This window comes from Oncorhynchus masou, chromosome 26, assembly GCF_036934945.1.
Source record: "Oncorhynchus masou masou isolate Uvic2021 chromosome 26, UVic_Omas_1.1, whole genome shotgun sequence".
In the NCBI taxonomy this organism is placed as follows: Eukaryota; Metazoa; Chordata; class Actinopteri; order Salmoniformes; family Salmonidae; genus Oncorhynchus; species Oncorhynchus masou.
In genome coordinates this window covers 8,113,580-8,128,477 of record NC_088237.1, presented here as the reverse complement: position 1 = coordinate 8,128,477, position 14,898 = coordinate 8,113,580, and the positions used below count along the sequence as shown (strand labels likewise).

The following is a 14,898-nucleotide window of genomic DNA, read 5'->3' as shown; positions in this document are numbered from 1 at the left end:
GTAACTAGATACATGGGCTCTGATAGATACAGGAAGGATACGTTTTAGTTTGAGTGTATGCGCATCGCTGCGATTTGGTTCAATACGATTTGTTGCATTAAACACGTTTATTTTCCATTCTAAATTCAAATATGCTGCCGATGGAGCTCGTGAGCTGGGCCTCTTTGAGCTGGATCTGTCTGAGCTGACTTCCGTGGGTTTGTGGTGTGGTTAAACGATGTATGTCTATGGTGTATGTACTAAATTGAGTTGAGCCATAAAGGAGGCTACCACCTCACTACCAATATCAGATTAGGGAGGGTAATGTAGCCTGTTTTCTTTTTACCCCCCTGTTATTAAAGACAGTTTATTAAATCATTGACTTGAATAGTTAATATCTTAGGTCTAAAGGACAGAGGAGGACTCTGGAATTTTAGGGCTAACAATCACACTCAAGAAACACAAAGAAGTTCAAGAAAATTATTTAAGGGATCGCAGTTGGGGCCACGATTGAGATAATCTAAAATACAGTCAGGAATGTTGTATGTTTACAAAGAGAGCCACATCATTTCGTATAACTACCATTTCTACCATAGAGTTAAATGCAGAAGTCATGAATGTTCTTCATTTGCAGAAAACAAATAGTTTTTTAAACCATACAGTATAATACACAGATCTCTGCTTTACAATTTGGCTTTTACATTTTTTGGCCTCTTCCTCCATCCAAATGACATAATTCAATGTACAAGTCACAGTTCAAATGTACATTATAAACGTATTGTGCTTTTCAAAGTATTTTTCACATGAAATGCATTCTCTCACATTTAGGGACAGGTTTTTTTTCTTGTTAACCCCCCCCCCACACACACACACTTTGGTTCTGAAATCACCATTACCTGCAAATGAACGTGTACCTTTTGCAGATTAAGTGGTATGACATAAACCAATGAATAGATAGCGCAGTTTTGGACTTCACCCCCCACTTCAAAATCGAATGGTTTTGGCAATGTTTACGTTTTTATGGAGAGAGATCTGTCGCTTCCGTCATGCAGTGCTCCTCGCAAATATGATTATTGTCCTCGTCATGAAATGATCAACTTTTCCTTGTATATCAAAAAATAGCGATAGCCAGATGAGAGCGGTCTCCAGTGGCTTACCTTTATTTCGGTAAAACACAATTTTCAACTGCGCATAAATAATAATAACCTAGCAAATTACATAGGTTGTCACTCGACTAATGAAGCCTAATATCTCGCAAGCCATTTCAGCATTAAATGCTGAAGTTGGAGCGCAGTTGTGCAAGAACAGGAAAAGGCCGCCTATCTGGCGTTGGTCAGTGTGGGAAGCTGGGCACAGTCGCGCAATTTGACGAGGCTACTGATATTAAGTTGCCTGGGGTTGTGTGGCATGTAATATTACTTTTAGATCAATGGCTGTCAACACAGTAACATGCAATTCGAGACTGAAGGAGAGGACGCATCCGTTGACTTAAAATATGAGAGGTATTTTCTGGAGATATATAGAATGTAATATGAGCAAAACATTTTAGTGAACAGGCGATACACAATGTTGGAATCAATGTTCTGACCGATGCATGCTACCTACATTTGGATTGGTTGGGTGTCCGCAGACAGATGCAGTTGTATCTTAAACACTTGAATCGGGCACCGATGCATATCGGAGAATCATTACAACCCTAGTAGAGAGCATACTTGATTACTCTATTGACATCAGTGCTGGTAGGAAGAGCACTTCACAACACTAACGTTATAGCTTAAGCTACAAGACAATCAATATCTCATTTACAGTAGGCTTGTTTATTCTTGTTTCTTTGTCTCTTCACAACCAGTCACAAATTCTGATATACAGTTCCATTTACACACTTCATATAATTATTGTCAAACCTTTTTTATGTTCTATCAAAGCAATATTTTCCAATCAAGCTAATCGTGCACAATTCAACATTGAGTTCGTATGTAAACTCAGCAACAACAAAAAAACGTTCCCTGACTGTCAACTACATTTATTTTCAGCAAACTTAACATGTGTAAATATTTGAATGAATATAACAAGATTCAACAACTGAGACATAAACTGAACAAGTTCCACAGACGTGACTAATAGAAATGGAATAATGTCTCCCTGAACAAAGGGGGGTCAAAATCAATAGTAACAGTCAGTATCTGGTGTGCCATGAGCTGCAATAAGTACTGCAGTGCATTTCCTCATGGACTGCACCAGATTTGCCCGTTCTTGCTGTGAGATGTTACCCCACTCTTCCAACAAGGCACCTGCTAGTTCCCATACATTTCTGGGGGGAATGACCCTAGCCCTTACCCTTCGATCCAACAGGTTCCAGACGTGCTCAATGGGATTGAGATCCGGGCTCTTCGCTGGCCATGATTGAACACTGACATTCCTGTCTTGCAGGAAATCACGCACAGAACGAGCAGTAGTGGTGGCATTGTCATGCTGGAGGGTTTATGTTAGGATGAGCCTGCAGGAAGGGGACCACATAAAGGAGAATGCCTTCCCTGTAATGCACAGCGTTGAGATTGCCTGCAATGACAACAAGCTCAGTCCAATGATGCTGTGACACACCGCCCAGACCATGACGGACCGTCAACCTCCAAATCCAAAGGCCTCGGTGTAACGCTCATTCCTTCAACGATAAACGCGACTCTGACCATCACCCCTGGTGAGACAAAACCGCGACTCGTCAGTGAAGAGCACTTTTTGCCAGTCCTGTCTGGTCCAGCGACGGTGGGTTTGGGCCCATAGGCAACGCTATTGCCGGTGATGTCTGTTGAGGACTTGCCTTAAAACAGGCCTACAAGCCATCAGTCTAGCCTCTCTCAGCCTATTGCAGACAGTCTGAGCACTGATGGAGGGATTGTGCGTTCCTGGTTTAACTCGGGAAGTTGTTGTTGGCATCCTGTGCCTGACCCGCGGGTGTGATGTTTGGATGTACCGATCCTGTGCAGGTGTTGTTACACGTGGTCGGCCACTGCGAGGACGATCAGCTGTCTGTCCTGTCTCCCTGTAGCACTGTCTTAAGTGTCTCACAGTACGGACATTGACGTTTATTTCCCTGGCCACATCTGCAGTCCTCCTTGCAGCATGCCGAAGGCACATTGAACTTTTCTTAACTGTGACCTTATTTTGCCTACCGTCTGTAAGCTGTTAGTGTCTTAACAACTGTTCCACAGGTGCATGTTCATTAATTGTTTATGGTTCAATCAACAAGCACAGGAAACAGTGTTTAAACCCTTTACAATGAAGATCTGTGAAGTTATTTGTATTTTTACGAATTATCTTTGAAAGACAGAGTCCTGAAAAAGGGACGTTTCTTTTTTTGCTGAGTTTATATTCACAAACTATTAGACCACCACCTTGTGGTGAAATTGGTGTATGAAAGCATCAGGAAGTGGCAAAAATGTACTCAACAATATTAGTATGACATTAATAATTTTATTGCGTCACTTCATTTGATCATTTCAGCCCAGGGACAGCCATACAGGGACAATAAAAGATCAGCAACAGACAGGTAACGATGCAGGTAGAAAATACAGGTTAAAGTAATCAATTCTGACCAAATAAACATTTCTGAAGCTAATGTAACACACTACTTTTGAAGAATCTACATGTGTTATTAAAGACAATGATTTAATAAACTGACTTGAATAGTTAAGCTACTGGATGATATCTTAGGCCTAAAGGACAGAGAAGGATTCTGGAATTTTAGGGCAACCAAACACACTCAAGAAACACAAAGAAGTTCAAGAACATTATTCAAGGGGTTTTCAGTTGGGTGCAGGATTGAGATAATCTAAAATACAGTAGAAAGAAAAAAGATGATTCTAACCCATTGTATATCACAGCTTTACTCTTCAGGATATTGCAGCAGAATGTATACACAGATGTTTGTTTACATGGTTTATGGATGCTATTTCCAGTAGAGAATAGGGAAATACAGACTAATTCATTTATTTGAATACAGTCAGGGATGTTGTATGTTTACAAAGAGAGCCACATCATTTCATATAACTCTACCATAGAGTTAAATTAAGATAAGTCATGAATGTTCTTCATTTGCAGAATTATTATTTTTTGTTTAAACATACAGTATAATACACAGATTGCTGCTTTACAATTTGGCTTTTACATTTTTTTGGCCTCTTCCTCCATCCAAATTACATAATTCAATGTACAAGTCACAGTTCAAATGTACATTATAAACATCTTGTGCTTTTTAAAGTATTTTTCACATGAAATGCATTCTCTCACATGTTGGGCCATGTTTTTTTTCCTGAGTATGATCTCATCACAACAGGAAAAACTCCTGGCCCTACTCATTTAAAATAGAAAAAGTATAACCTATAGTTTTTCCAAATGACTGGGTTCCTCCTGTTCAGGTCAGGCTACCACATAAACCTCTGTACAGCCGGACTATTTGGCCATTGAAAAGTCTTGTTGACGAAGATGTAGAGTGTGGCTGCGTTGACGGCTGTATAGAACAGGAACTCCAGCACCAGTCTGGTGAGGGAGGGCAGGGGCATGTGGAGGCGGTAGAGCAGGTACGGAACAATAAAGTACCTGAACTCTAGCAGCTTCTGAGGCACTGTGGCCGCCAGCAGACACACCAGGAACGCCAGGATCCAGAACAACGACCGGGATTTCAGAGTGTCCACGAAGTTCCACGCTGCAAACACGTATGCCGGGATGAGGGCAAAACGCACCGCCTCGTGCTTCTGGAAGATCCTCTTCCACACATAGAAGGGGAAGTGTCTGTTGTCAGCCAGGAGGTACTTGTGCACAAAGGTGAACTTCCACACTAGGAGCAGGCAGAGTCCTGTGATCACTAAGTAGAGCAGTGGCTGCTTCTTGAGGGTCTGGAGGAAGCGGAGAGCTCGGTGGTAGCACAGCGACGTGGGGATGGAGAAGAAGAGGGCAAAGGAGAAGAAGTAGAAGAGCTGAGGGAAGTTGAGACAGGCCTCGTGACTGGTTCTGTCCCCGATTACGATCCCATCATTCAACACGATGAAGGCGATAAAACCCACGGCAACAAGAATGTACGGCCACGCCACTAGCGTCACAGCCTTCACGTGATTGGCCGTGGTCAGGAATTCCAACAGGAAACGCATCACTCTCTTCACCCCACTTACGGAGAAAGGTATCTGACAGGGCAACTTGTCATCCTTCTTCTTTGACTGTTCCGTCCTCCAGGTTTCATCCATCTTGTTGGCCACCACCGTGGCGGCACAGAACGCCACCCAGATGATGTTTGTCTGGCGGAAGAATATGGCGAAGACGCCGAGGAGTGCCGAGGCTTTGTGACAGCCATGCAGGGTCATGAGGTACGTGAAGAGGATGAAGAAAGTAGATCCGGCATCTGTGTAGTAAAGGAAGTTGAAGAAGTAGAGCACGGGGAAGGTAGACAGGGACAGGGCTGAGAGAACTCTGCGGGAGGCCGTCTTAGTCTGAAAGAGAAACCATGGTTGTTATAACTAACAAAATTAATGCAATTGAAGCTTTAAGGGCATTCAATCATTTTTTTCAAAGTCTTAATTTATACCAAAATTATTTACGTAAGGTGAGTAAAAGTTGTACTGGAGCAAAAGCCATGTCTCCATAAAAACAAAGCTTAGTACAATATATAAGCAGTTTTTTTTTGGTCAAATGTAATATATTTCAACACTAACTTCCTTTTCACCCAAGTTTAAACAAATCTAAACATTGACATAGATTCAGAATTAATCCTAACAAAACATTATAACATATTGCTCAATATACCCAACCATTATTCCGGCAACCAGTATTAGCTGACAGCACAAAACACCAACTAAACACAATTAATGAAAAATATACCACATCACAAATGCTAGTGCGCACATTGAAGCTTTCCAGAACAGGAGCTTGCCACCCTTGGGGATGTTATAAATGTAATAACATGTAATAACATTATTACCTTCTCTTTGAGGTGGAGCTTGCAGATGACGAGATAGAGCAGGTAGAGGATGCCACAGTTGAAGAGGAGGTTGATGAAGCGCAGCATTGCGGTAGAACACACTACCTTCCCTGTGAGGTCCACGAGCCACACCACTGGCTTGATCACGCCCACTGACGCCAGGTACAGGCCAGGAAGCGTGGTGATCATTGGGTCCCACTGGAACAACAAAGAGAAAGGAAAAAGTACCCGTTAAAGGGCCTCTACTACAGCATTTAATTTAAAAGGGTTCATGTTATTTAAACTAGACAGACGCCAAATGGTTTAGTTATATATAGGGCAATATACCACTGCAGAATTACAATGCATTTCAGGATTCAGGCATGGTATCCACAATAATGACTAGCGAGAGTAATCTGTCTGTGTTCATAGTCACAGATGGTTTAGAGAAGGGTTAAAAAGTCTAGCTAGCATTCTGTCACAATATTCAAAGGACAAGCGTTGCGTTAATCCGACAAGCAAACAATGTAATAAAATCAAGGAAATTTCATTGACAGAGCAAAATGATACCTCGTTGAACTTCCCGTAGCAGTATTTCTGAGCTTGACGGACGTGAAATATTTCGTCCATGTAGGGCTCCCTTTGCTCCCGAGTTATTTTGGAGAAAAGGAGACACGAAACCAAAAAGTTGGTGCTGCAGAGAGCAGTGAAAATGTACCCTTCGAATTTCTCCATCTTCACCTAGAAATTCCCGAACTAACGCGGAAATCAATCTAAAATTAGCTAGATATTTACATATGGTGTACGCAACATACGTTTAATTTCATGTTAACTACAGATGAAATGTATATAAAATGACAAAAAAATACAGATATTTTAATCTAGCTTAAAAGCGAACGGAAGAGTTACATTTTTTTTTACAGTTTGGTGGTCCCGTCAGTGGAAGGTAGTCCGTACAGGAGCTGTTTAAAAATTCTAAGTTCCTATCAATATTATTTCACAAATTATTGAATTGCTTCTCTATCGTACAATCGTTTATGCGAGTATATCTAATATATTTTATTTCATAATAAGTATTGACAATTATTAGGTACAGCATAAATATTTTTAGTCGTGTAAAACCGGAACCTTTCAGATTAATTGTGTTACCTTGTTTTTGTTCCCTGTGTATTTTTTTTAACCACGTGAGATGGTCTAACTGAAATGTTCGAGTCTTTTTTTATCCACAAATTCGTTATTCTTCAGTTATGTATTCAACTCAGGAATTGGAACTCTTTCCTGATCGTACTGTAACTCAGTTGCTATTCAAAGATGTCAAAAACGCTGCAGAATTGAGGAAAAATGCCATGGAAGGAAAGATTAATGGTGCCTTGATAAACCCGTCTATGGTGAGACAATCTAGCTAGCTAGCTAGCTAGCTATAAATGTTGGTTTGATGTAATGTATGAATGCTTGACTGAAGTTGATGTAATGATCCACAAACTGATGATTTGAAATGTTTGCAGATAGTGAACCCCTTCCAAGTGCTAGTGGCAGCAAACAAGGCAGTTCATTTACATAGTACTGGAAAAATGAAGACAAGGAGTTTATATTCCGAAATCATCTACAACCTTTCACCCACTAATAATGTAAGTAGCCTCTAAATGTATCACAAACACACACACACACACATATATGTTGACACTCCTTTCAAAGTAATATCCCATCCCAATGTCTTTGACATATATTTTCCTTTAGATTTCAGAGGCCTTCAAGAGGTTTGGGATGTCAGACAGTGACAGTGCTGTTCTCATAGTTCTAGTCCATCTCAAAGAGGAGACGCAGCACATGACTGACATCATTGCCAAGGTGGATGGACAACAGATCCCAGTTGAAGATGTCTCCATGTTGACCGACCCTGCTAAGGTCAAAAAGGTTGGTCTTGTTTTTCTTTCTAAGTCTTGTTTTTCCTGGAGTGTTGGACGCACACACACACACACACACTAATATAATATATACAGTGCCTTCAGAAAGTATTCAGACCCCTTGACTTTTCCCACATTTTGTTACGTTACAGCCTTATTCGAAAATGTTTTGCTTTTTTAAATCCTCAGCAATCTACACACAATACCCCGTAATGATAAAGTGAAAACAGGTTTATTAAAAGTCAAAAACATAAATACCTTGTTTTCATAAGTATTCAGACCATTTGCTATGAGTCTCAAAATTGAGCACAGGTACATCCTGTTTCTATTGATCATCCTTGAGATCCTACAACTTGATTGGAGTTCACCTGGGGTAAATTCAATTGATTTGGCATGATTTGGAAAGGTACACACCTGTCTATATAAGGTCCCACAGTGGATGTCAGAGCAAAAACCAAACCATGAGGTCAAAGGAATTGTCCATAGAGCTCTGAGACAGGATTGTGGCGAGGCGCAGATCTGGGGAAGGGTACCAAAACATTTCTGCAGCATAGAAGTTCCCAAGCACACAGTGGCCTCCATCATTCTTAAATTGAAGAAGTTTGGAATCACAAAAACTCTTCCGAGAGCTGGCCGCCTGGCCAAACTGAGCAATCTGGGGAGAAGGACCTTGGTCAGGGAGGTGACCAAGAACCCAATGGTCACTCTGACAGAGCTCCAGAGTTCCTTTGTGGAGATGGGAGAACCTTCCAGAAAGACAATCATTTCTGCAGCACTCCACAAATCAGGCCTTTATGGTAGAGTGGCCAGACGGAAGCCATTCCTCAGTAAAAAGCACATGACAGCCCACTTGGAGTTTGCCAAAAGATAGGTGTCTTTTGATAAGATTCTCTGTCTGATGAAACCAACATTGAACTCTTTGGCATGGAGGAAACATGGCACCATCCCTACGGCGAAGCATGGTGGTGGCAGCATCATGATGTGATATTGCTTTTGTTGTGTCGAACTTGATAGTTACACTTGTCTGAGTGAGGGGGAGTATTAAATGTTTTACTCAGTGAATGTTATTTTTGCACACGTAGCTTTGTGCACTTGATCAATATCTACTCTAGTGGCCACTACAATAGAGCAAAAATAGCGTTGTTTGTTTCATTCTATTTTGACTTTATGTTTTTTCCCAAGTGCAATATTTAGATGTGTGTGTGGTCACACACTTTCTATTATAAAGGCTGTCATGGCTAACTGCAATATTAGTGTATTGTTTTTTTTAATCAAGACTTGTGTGTCATATGCAGTAAGTCTAGGCAACAAATAACATTGGATTGCTTTCTTCACATTTTTTAGCTGTGACTTTCATTCACATCAACCACTTTTTTTATTTTACACACAGACTGATCTTGTAGATCATCTTCTTTTGTTGTTTAATTAGTAAAACTAATTCACTAACTTAAAATTAGTTAATTAGTTTTGCATGTTTCAGTGCAACAAAAAAAAGTGTCACTTTTTTGGGCCCTCAACAGTTGACATCCCTGATTGAGACTCGTCAATACACCAACGCTCCCTTAGATAAACGTGTCTGTTCTTTTTGCAACGATGGATCCGTTAAAACAGAAGCTCATGCCTTGCTTTACTGTAGGTTACACAGCAACATTAGGAATGATCTACTAAGTCAACTGTCAAGCCAGAATAAACATTTTAACGTTCGAGATGAAAAAAGTAAATTGTGTGATTGTTTAAAGGATTGCACCAAAGCCTGCCACCTTAACCTCCGATGGAGACTTTTTGTTTTAAGGACCTAAACGTCCTTTTATCTACTGCATCTGCATACATTTATATAAATGATGTCATGTATAATAACTGATAGCAATAATGTAGAGATTTTCATGTGTTATAAATGACTCCAAACAAAATATTGTACCATGTTTGACTGACTGCTTTTTGTGCCTCAACTCTTTGACTGGTCCACAATGTGTTTTTTACAGTCTGTATTTTGTACTGTAAAGCTATTGTATCATTGTGGAGTGACACTTTTTAATTCATATTTCTAACTCACCATGCTCTTGTTTTCTTTTCTCTCCAGCTGTACAAAACCACACCCCAGGAGGATACGTGTCTACTGGATGCTGTTGTCTGCAGGATGGCAACCAAAGATGTCATGTAGCTCAGCAAATGGAACCCTTCCTGTTATGTCAGTTGTTGTTGAGCGTTTCATATTGATGTTGTTGCACAATGTCATAAATCAAACGTTTTCCTCCTCGAATATGTTATTAAACATGTTTATTTTTAGTTTTCGTATGACTTGTTAATTTACACACCAGCCATGTTGAATCTGGTTAGAAAGTGACATACGTAGGAGTACCAACCTTAGTGGTTAGTGTCTATAGCTAGGTTCCCACCCAATTGGCTACAGATATTCATGCAAATACTCTAAAATCTGCATAAAAACTATATGCACATTTCCCCATCAGAGATGTTTTATCAAATTGACTTGTTGCGGAGAAAAGGTGTAGTGCACATAAAAAAGACCTTTTGCGTTTAAATGTACATGTACCCAATAAAACATGTAGATGGATTGCCATCACATTTTCAACTCAACTGATAGTTTTGTCACAAAATAATTGCATTATATAGCGAATGTGCCCACCGTTGTGGCCACTCTTGCCTTGGCACTGCGCTGTAGCCTACAGTTCGCATATACAGTGCGGGTATTGTCTACATGATGAGATTTTTCTGGGCAAATTAGCTAAATTATTTGTATTTATCAAATGGCAGCCAAGCATCGATCATCATGTCACCAGAATAAGACCCTGGATATTTATTGGAAAGGAGCGTCAATCTCATCACCGTGCACTTTCACCACCCTGTTAAATGAATTGATTTAGCCTGACACCTTGATCACACCGACATTGTCGTTGCATTTTGGTACACCAGAAGTGCATTCATGTCTGGAACGCTCCGTTTGCCTTGCAGCATTGTGTTGAAGAGACATTTGCAGTGCATTCCATTCTAAATGAATGTACTTCTGTTGCCGTTACACCTCGATCACACAGACAGTATGCATGCACCACACAGAACCTACTGAAACTGCCTCTGAAAATGCAATGCTGCAAGGCAAACGCAGCGTTGTCGGTCTGATCGAGCGTAAACCGTGAAAGATTGCCTCGTGGGTTGGAAAACAAAGACATCCAAATTTACTACAAAAAGAATCACATTGATTTCGAAATGCCCTCAATCAAATTCCATAATTTAATTTCCATAACAGGTACAATGAATACTTATTAAATAAGCAGCACTGAGACAATAATGACAAGTAGACTATGCTTTGGTTATTTATAGTTTTGAGATAATTTATCAAATATGGTTTACTGTACAGTATGATGCAATGTATTTACAGTCAGTACATTTGATGAAACACACAAATAATCCAACCCATTGTGTAACCAACTCGCTCTTGAAATAGCCCTTTCATTCATCACATTGTTCCTTTGGGGAACAGTCCTGTCCTGAGTATCCTGTCCTCTCCACTGGCCCTGGAACTCAGAGGAAATGGGTCTCCTTGAGTTGCAGGAGTGGGACGGGCACTGTGGTACATCATCATTAACCAATGTTCTCATGTTCATTCGTCACAGTTCAGGTTGGGGATTTATTAAATCCCCCTTTTTGTCTCACAGGATTCTGTCAGTGTCACCAGTCACTGACATTCTTTGTTTTGCTACATGAATCGTGCTGGAAATGTTTGAAGCAGATGTAACACATATGAATCTTTGATGATGCAGTTCTACTTGAGTTATCTCAAAGATAGCAAGGCAACTATGTTTTGTCCTGGGTCCATGTAGGCCACAGCACAATGATATTCAATAGACACAGCCACTGCAAGCTGTTACAACTTCTTGTATGTACTTGGTCTGATATTGTCATTTCTTCGCTGGTTCCCTCTTATCATTTTGTCTTCTAGCCCAAAGGGACAGGATCCTAGTGACAAGAACACCAATTAATTATCAGAAACTATGTCACAGATTTATTTGACCAAACTACTGTAAATAATATATATATATATATAATTATGCTGTGCATTTCATTTCTCAAATACTGCAAATGCAGATATTGAATCATAATTCTATCAAATGTATATGAACATACTGATCCATTTTTATTTATTTTTATTTTTTACCTCATATGAACAGAATAGACATCAAAAAACACAATCCCACCTCATGGTAGAGTTCATGGTAGAGTTCATCCTTCTCAAAATAAAAAAGCATCACTTTGGTGTCTACGTTTTTCATCTGGGATCCCTCGTGGTTCAGTATGATTCCCCTCCATCCATCTACAGTCTGTACAGTGTCCCCAGTCCCATAGCTTAACAGCAATAGCCCTGTGTGTTACAGAAGCTCCATTTATACCTGGTGCTAACGTGTACTTTCTCCTAATTTTGTCCACATTCTGATTGTGCCCACATTTGTAGACAGGTGTCGACAATCAAAATACACATTGGGAACTGATTGAAATTATATATTTCTGGCCATGTATAGACAGTTAATGCAGTTTTTGTATTCTGATAATGGAATTACAAACACATCATGCAGCTACACCTACATTTAAATGTGTCTCCCTTGTCCATATTGTGTCCGGAATCGATTTCCCCTTTGCTGCACTATATTCAAATGGCAGTAAGGATGGCATAGGCAAAATATGAGGTGGCATAGGCATCATTTTATAAGAGCCCTGAATGCTGATTGGCTGACAGCCGTGGTATATCAGTATACCTCGGGTATGACAAAACATTTATTTTTACTGCTCTAGTTATGTTGGTAACCAGTTTATAATAGCAAAAAGGCACCTCAGGGTTTTGTGGTATATGGCCAATATACCACGGCGAAGGGCTGTGTCCAGCACTCCGCGATGCTTCGTGCTTAAGAACGGCCCTTAGCCGTGGTATATTAGCCATATACCACACCCCCTCGTTCCTTATTGCTTAACTATAACAATGTTTATAACTCTAGCCCCCCAAAAATATATCTTCTAAATATAAGCCCGCTGGCGAGCAAACACGTTCCTCACACGATAACCACTGTGCAAAAACTGTTTGAATCAACATTGTTTCAAATAAAAAAAGAATAATTCAATGTGATGATGTTGAAATAATGTGGAAAACTTATTCGATTTGAAAAAAGTAATCAAAGGTAATTTTGTAATTTTTTTCTCACCCAATTTATAACTTAAATCCAATGATAGGTTTGAAATATTTGTTTGATTTCACGTTGAATTCACTTTAGCAAATGTAAGAAAATGTAAAACAAAACTAGACATTGAACTGACATCTGTGCCCAGTGGGTAGGAATGTATTTGCTCCACAACATTGAAATAAAAAGGTGACACAAGTTTCTGAAGACTTGCGGTGGAATGCTGATGACATCACACACCTTGTGCACTTTTGGTAACCTGATCGTATCCAGACTGAGAAGAAAGCCTGACACAAAGCAAAAACAGGTTCAGAACTTTTTTGTACATTTATATGAAATAAAACAGAAATAATACATTTACATAAGTATTCAGACCCTTTACTCAGTACTTTGTTGAAGCACCTTTGGCAGCAATTACAGTCTCTAGTCTATTTAGGTGTGATGCTACAAGCTTGGCACACCTGTATTTGGGGAGTTTCTCCTATTTTCTGCAGATCTTCTCCAGCTCTGTCAGGTTGGATGGGGAGCGTTGCTGCACAGCTATTTTCAGGTCTCTCCAAAGATGTTCGATTGGGTTCAAGTCCGGGCTCTGGCTGGGCCACTCAAGGACATTTAGTGACTTGTTCCGAAGCCACTCTTGCGTTGTCTTGGTCATTGTCCTGTTGAAAGGTAAACATTCGCCCAAGTCTGAGGTCCTGAGCATTCTGGTTTTCATCAAGGACCTCTCTGTACTTGGCATTGTTCATCATTTTCGGGATCCTGACTAGTTTCCCAGTCTCTGCCAACCCCATGCTTCACTATACAGATGGTGCCAGGTTTCCTCCAGGCGTGACACTTGGCATTCAGGCCAAAGAGTTCAATCTTGGTTTCATCAGACCAGAGAATTTTATTCATCATGGTCTGAGTCCTTTAGGTGTCTTTTGGCAAACTCAAAGCAGGTTGTCATGTGCCTTTTACTGAGGAATGGCTTGTGTCTGGCCACTCTACCATAAAGGCCTGATTGGGGGAGTGCAATAGAGATGGTTGTCCTTATGGAAAGTTCTCCCATCTCCACAGAGGAACTCTGTCAGAGTGAACATTGTATTCTTGGTCACCTCCCAAGGCCCTTCTCCCCAGATTGCTCAGTTTGGCCAGGCGGCCAGCTCTAGGACGTTGGTCGTTCCAGACTTCTTCCATTTAAGATGGAGGCCACTGTGTTCTTTGGAACTTTCAGTGCTGCAGACATTTTGTGGAACCCTTTCCTAGATCTTTGCCTCGACACAATCCTGTATCGGTGCTCTAAGGACAATTCCTTCGACCTCATGGCTTGGTTTTTGCTCTGACATGCACTGTCAACTGTGGGACCTTATATAGACAGGTGTGTGCCTTTCCTATCAATAGAATTTAACATATGTGGACTCCAATCAAGTTGTAGATACACCTCAAGGATGATCAATGGAAACAGGATGCACCGGAGCTGAATGTTGAGTCTCATATCAAAGGATCTGAATACTTATGTAAATAAGTTATTGCTATTTTTCATTTAATAAATGTGCTAAAATTTCTAACACCCTGTTTCGCTTTGACATTAGGTGTTGTGTGTAGATTGATGAGGAAAAAACAACATGTAATCCATTTTAGAACAAAGCTGGAAAGTAACAAAATGTGGATAAAGGGGTCTGAATACTTTCCGAATGCATTGTAGGTGGGAGGTTATAGTTTTGTTATTTGGTAACTGCTTCACTGATAGTGTTACCTAGGCATGTGTGCTTCTTACGTGCCTAGTATACACCCCATCAAGTGATTGCTATGCAGTATGGACATGAGAATTTGTCTTTCGGTTGAACAAAGAGCACAGTTGAGTTGTTGACATTTCAGTGATCAAACACAGCATATGTTCCTGATA

The 14,898-nt window shown here is 40.4% G+C and overlaps 2 protein-coding genes across 2 annotated transcripts; one reads left to right on the top strand and one right to left on the bottom strand.

Moving 5' to 3' along the window:
- Positions 1–3,436: 3,436 nt before the first annotated feature.
- Positions 3,437–7,042, bottom strand: alg10 (ALG10 alpha-1,2-mannosyltransferase). Its single transcript, XM_064938246.1, has 3 exons — positions 6,497–7,042; positions 5,948–6,145; positions 3,437–5,459 (listed from the first exon to the last, which is right to left on the bottom strand). The coding sequence occupies exons 1-3, from the start codon at positions 6,659–6,661 to the stop codon at positions 4,401–4,403; spliced, it is 1,422 nt and encodes a 473-aa protein (XP_064794318.1). The 5' UTR covers positions 6,662–7,042; the 3' UTR covers positions 3,437–4,400.
- A 36-nt stretch (positions 7,043–7,078) lies between these two features.
- tprkb (Tp53rk binding protein) lies at positions 7,079–10,116 on the top strand. The gene is made up of 4 exons (XM_064938247.1): positions 7,079–7,314; positions 7,432–7,554; positions 7,664–7,840; positions 9,911–10,116. The coding sequence occupies exons 1-4, from the start codon at positions 7,174–7,176 to the stop codon at positions 9,989–9,991; spliced, it is 522 nt and encodes a 173-aa protein (XP_064794319.1). The 5' UTR covers positions 7,079–7,173; the 3' UTR covers positions 9,992–10,116.
- The last annotated feature ends 4,782 nt before the right edge of the window (positions 10,117–14,898 follow it).

Excerpts from the sequence above, each read along its gene's own strand:
- alg10 (XM_064938246.1), bottom strand. The coding sequence starts at position 6,661 with ATGGAGAAATTCGAAGGGTACATTTTCACTGCTCTCTGCAGCACCAAC. Across the intron at positions 6,146-6,496 it reads GCTACGGGAAGTTCAACGAG|TGGGACCCAATGATCACCAC; the intron begins GTATCATTTTGC and ends TTGTTGTTCCAG. Across the intron at positions 5,460-5,947 it reads AGCTCCACCTCAAAGAGAAG|ACTAAGACGGCCTCCCGCAG; the intron begins GTAATAATGTTA and ends TTTCTCTTTCAG.
- tprkb (XM_064938247.1), top strand. The coding sequence starts at position 7,174 with ATGTATTCAACTCAGGAATTGGAACTCTTTCCTGATCGTACTGTAACT. Across the intron at positions 7,315-7,431 it reads CCTTGATAAACCCGTCTATG|ATAGTGAACCCCTTCCAAGT; the intron begins GTGAGACAATCT and ends AAATGTTTGCAG. Across the intron at positions 7,841-9,910 it reads ACCCTGCTAAGGTCAAAAAG|CTGTACAAAACCACACCCCA; the intron begins GTTGGTCTTGTT and ends TTTTCTCTCCAG.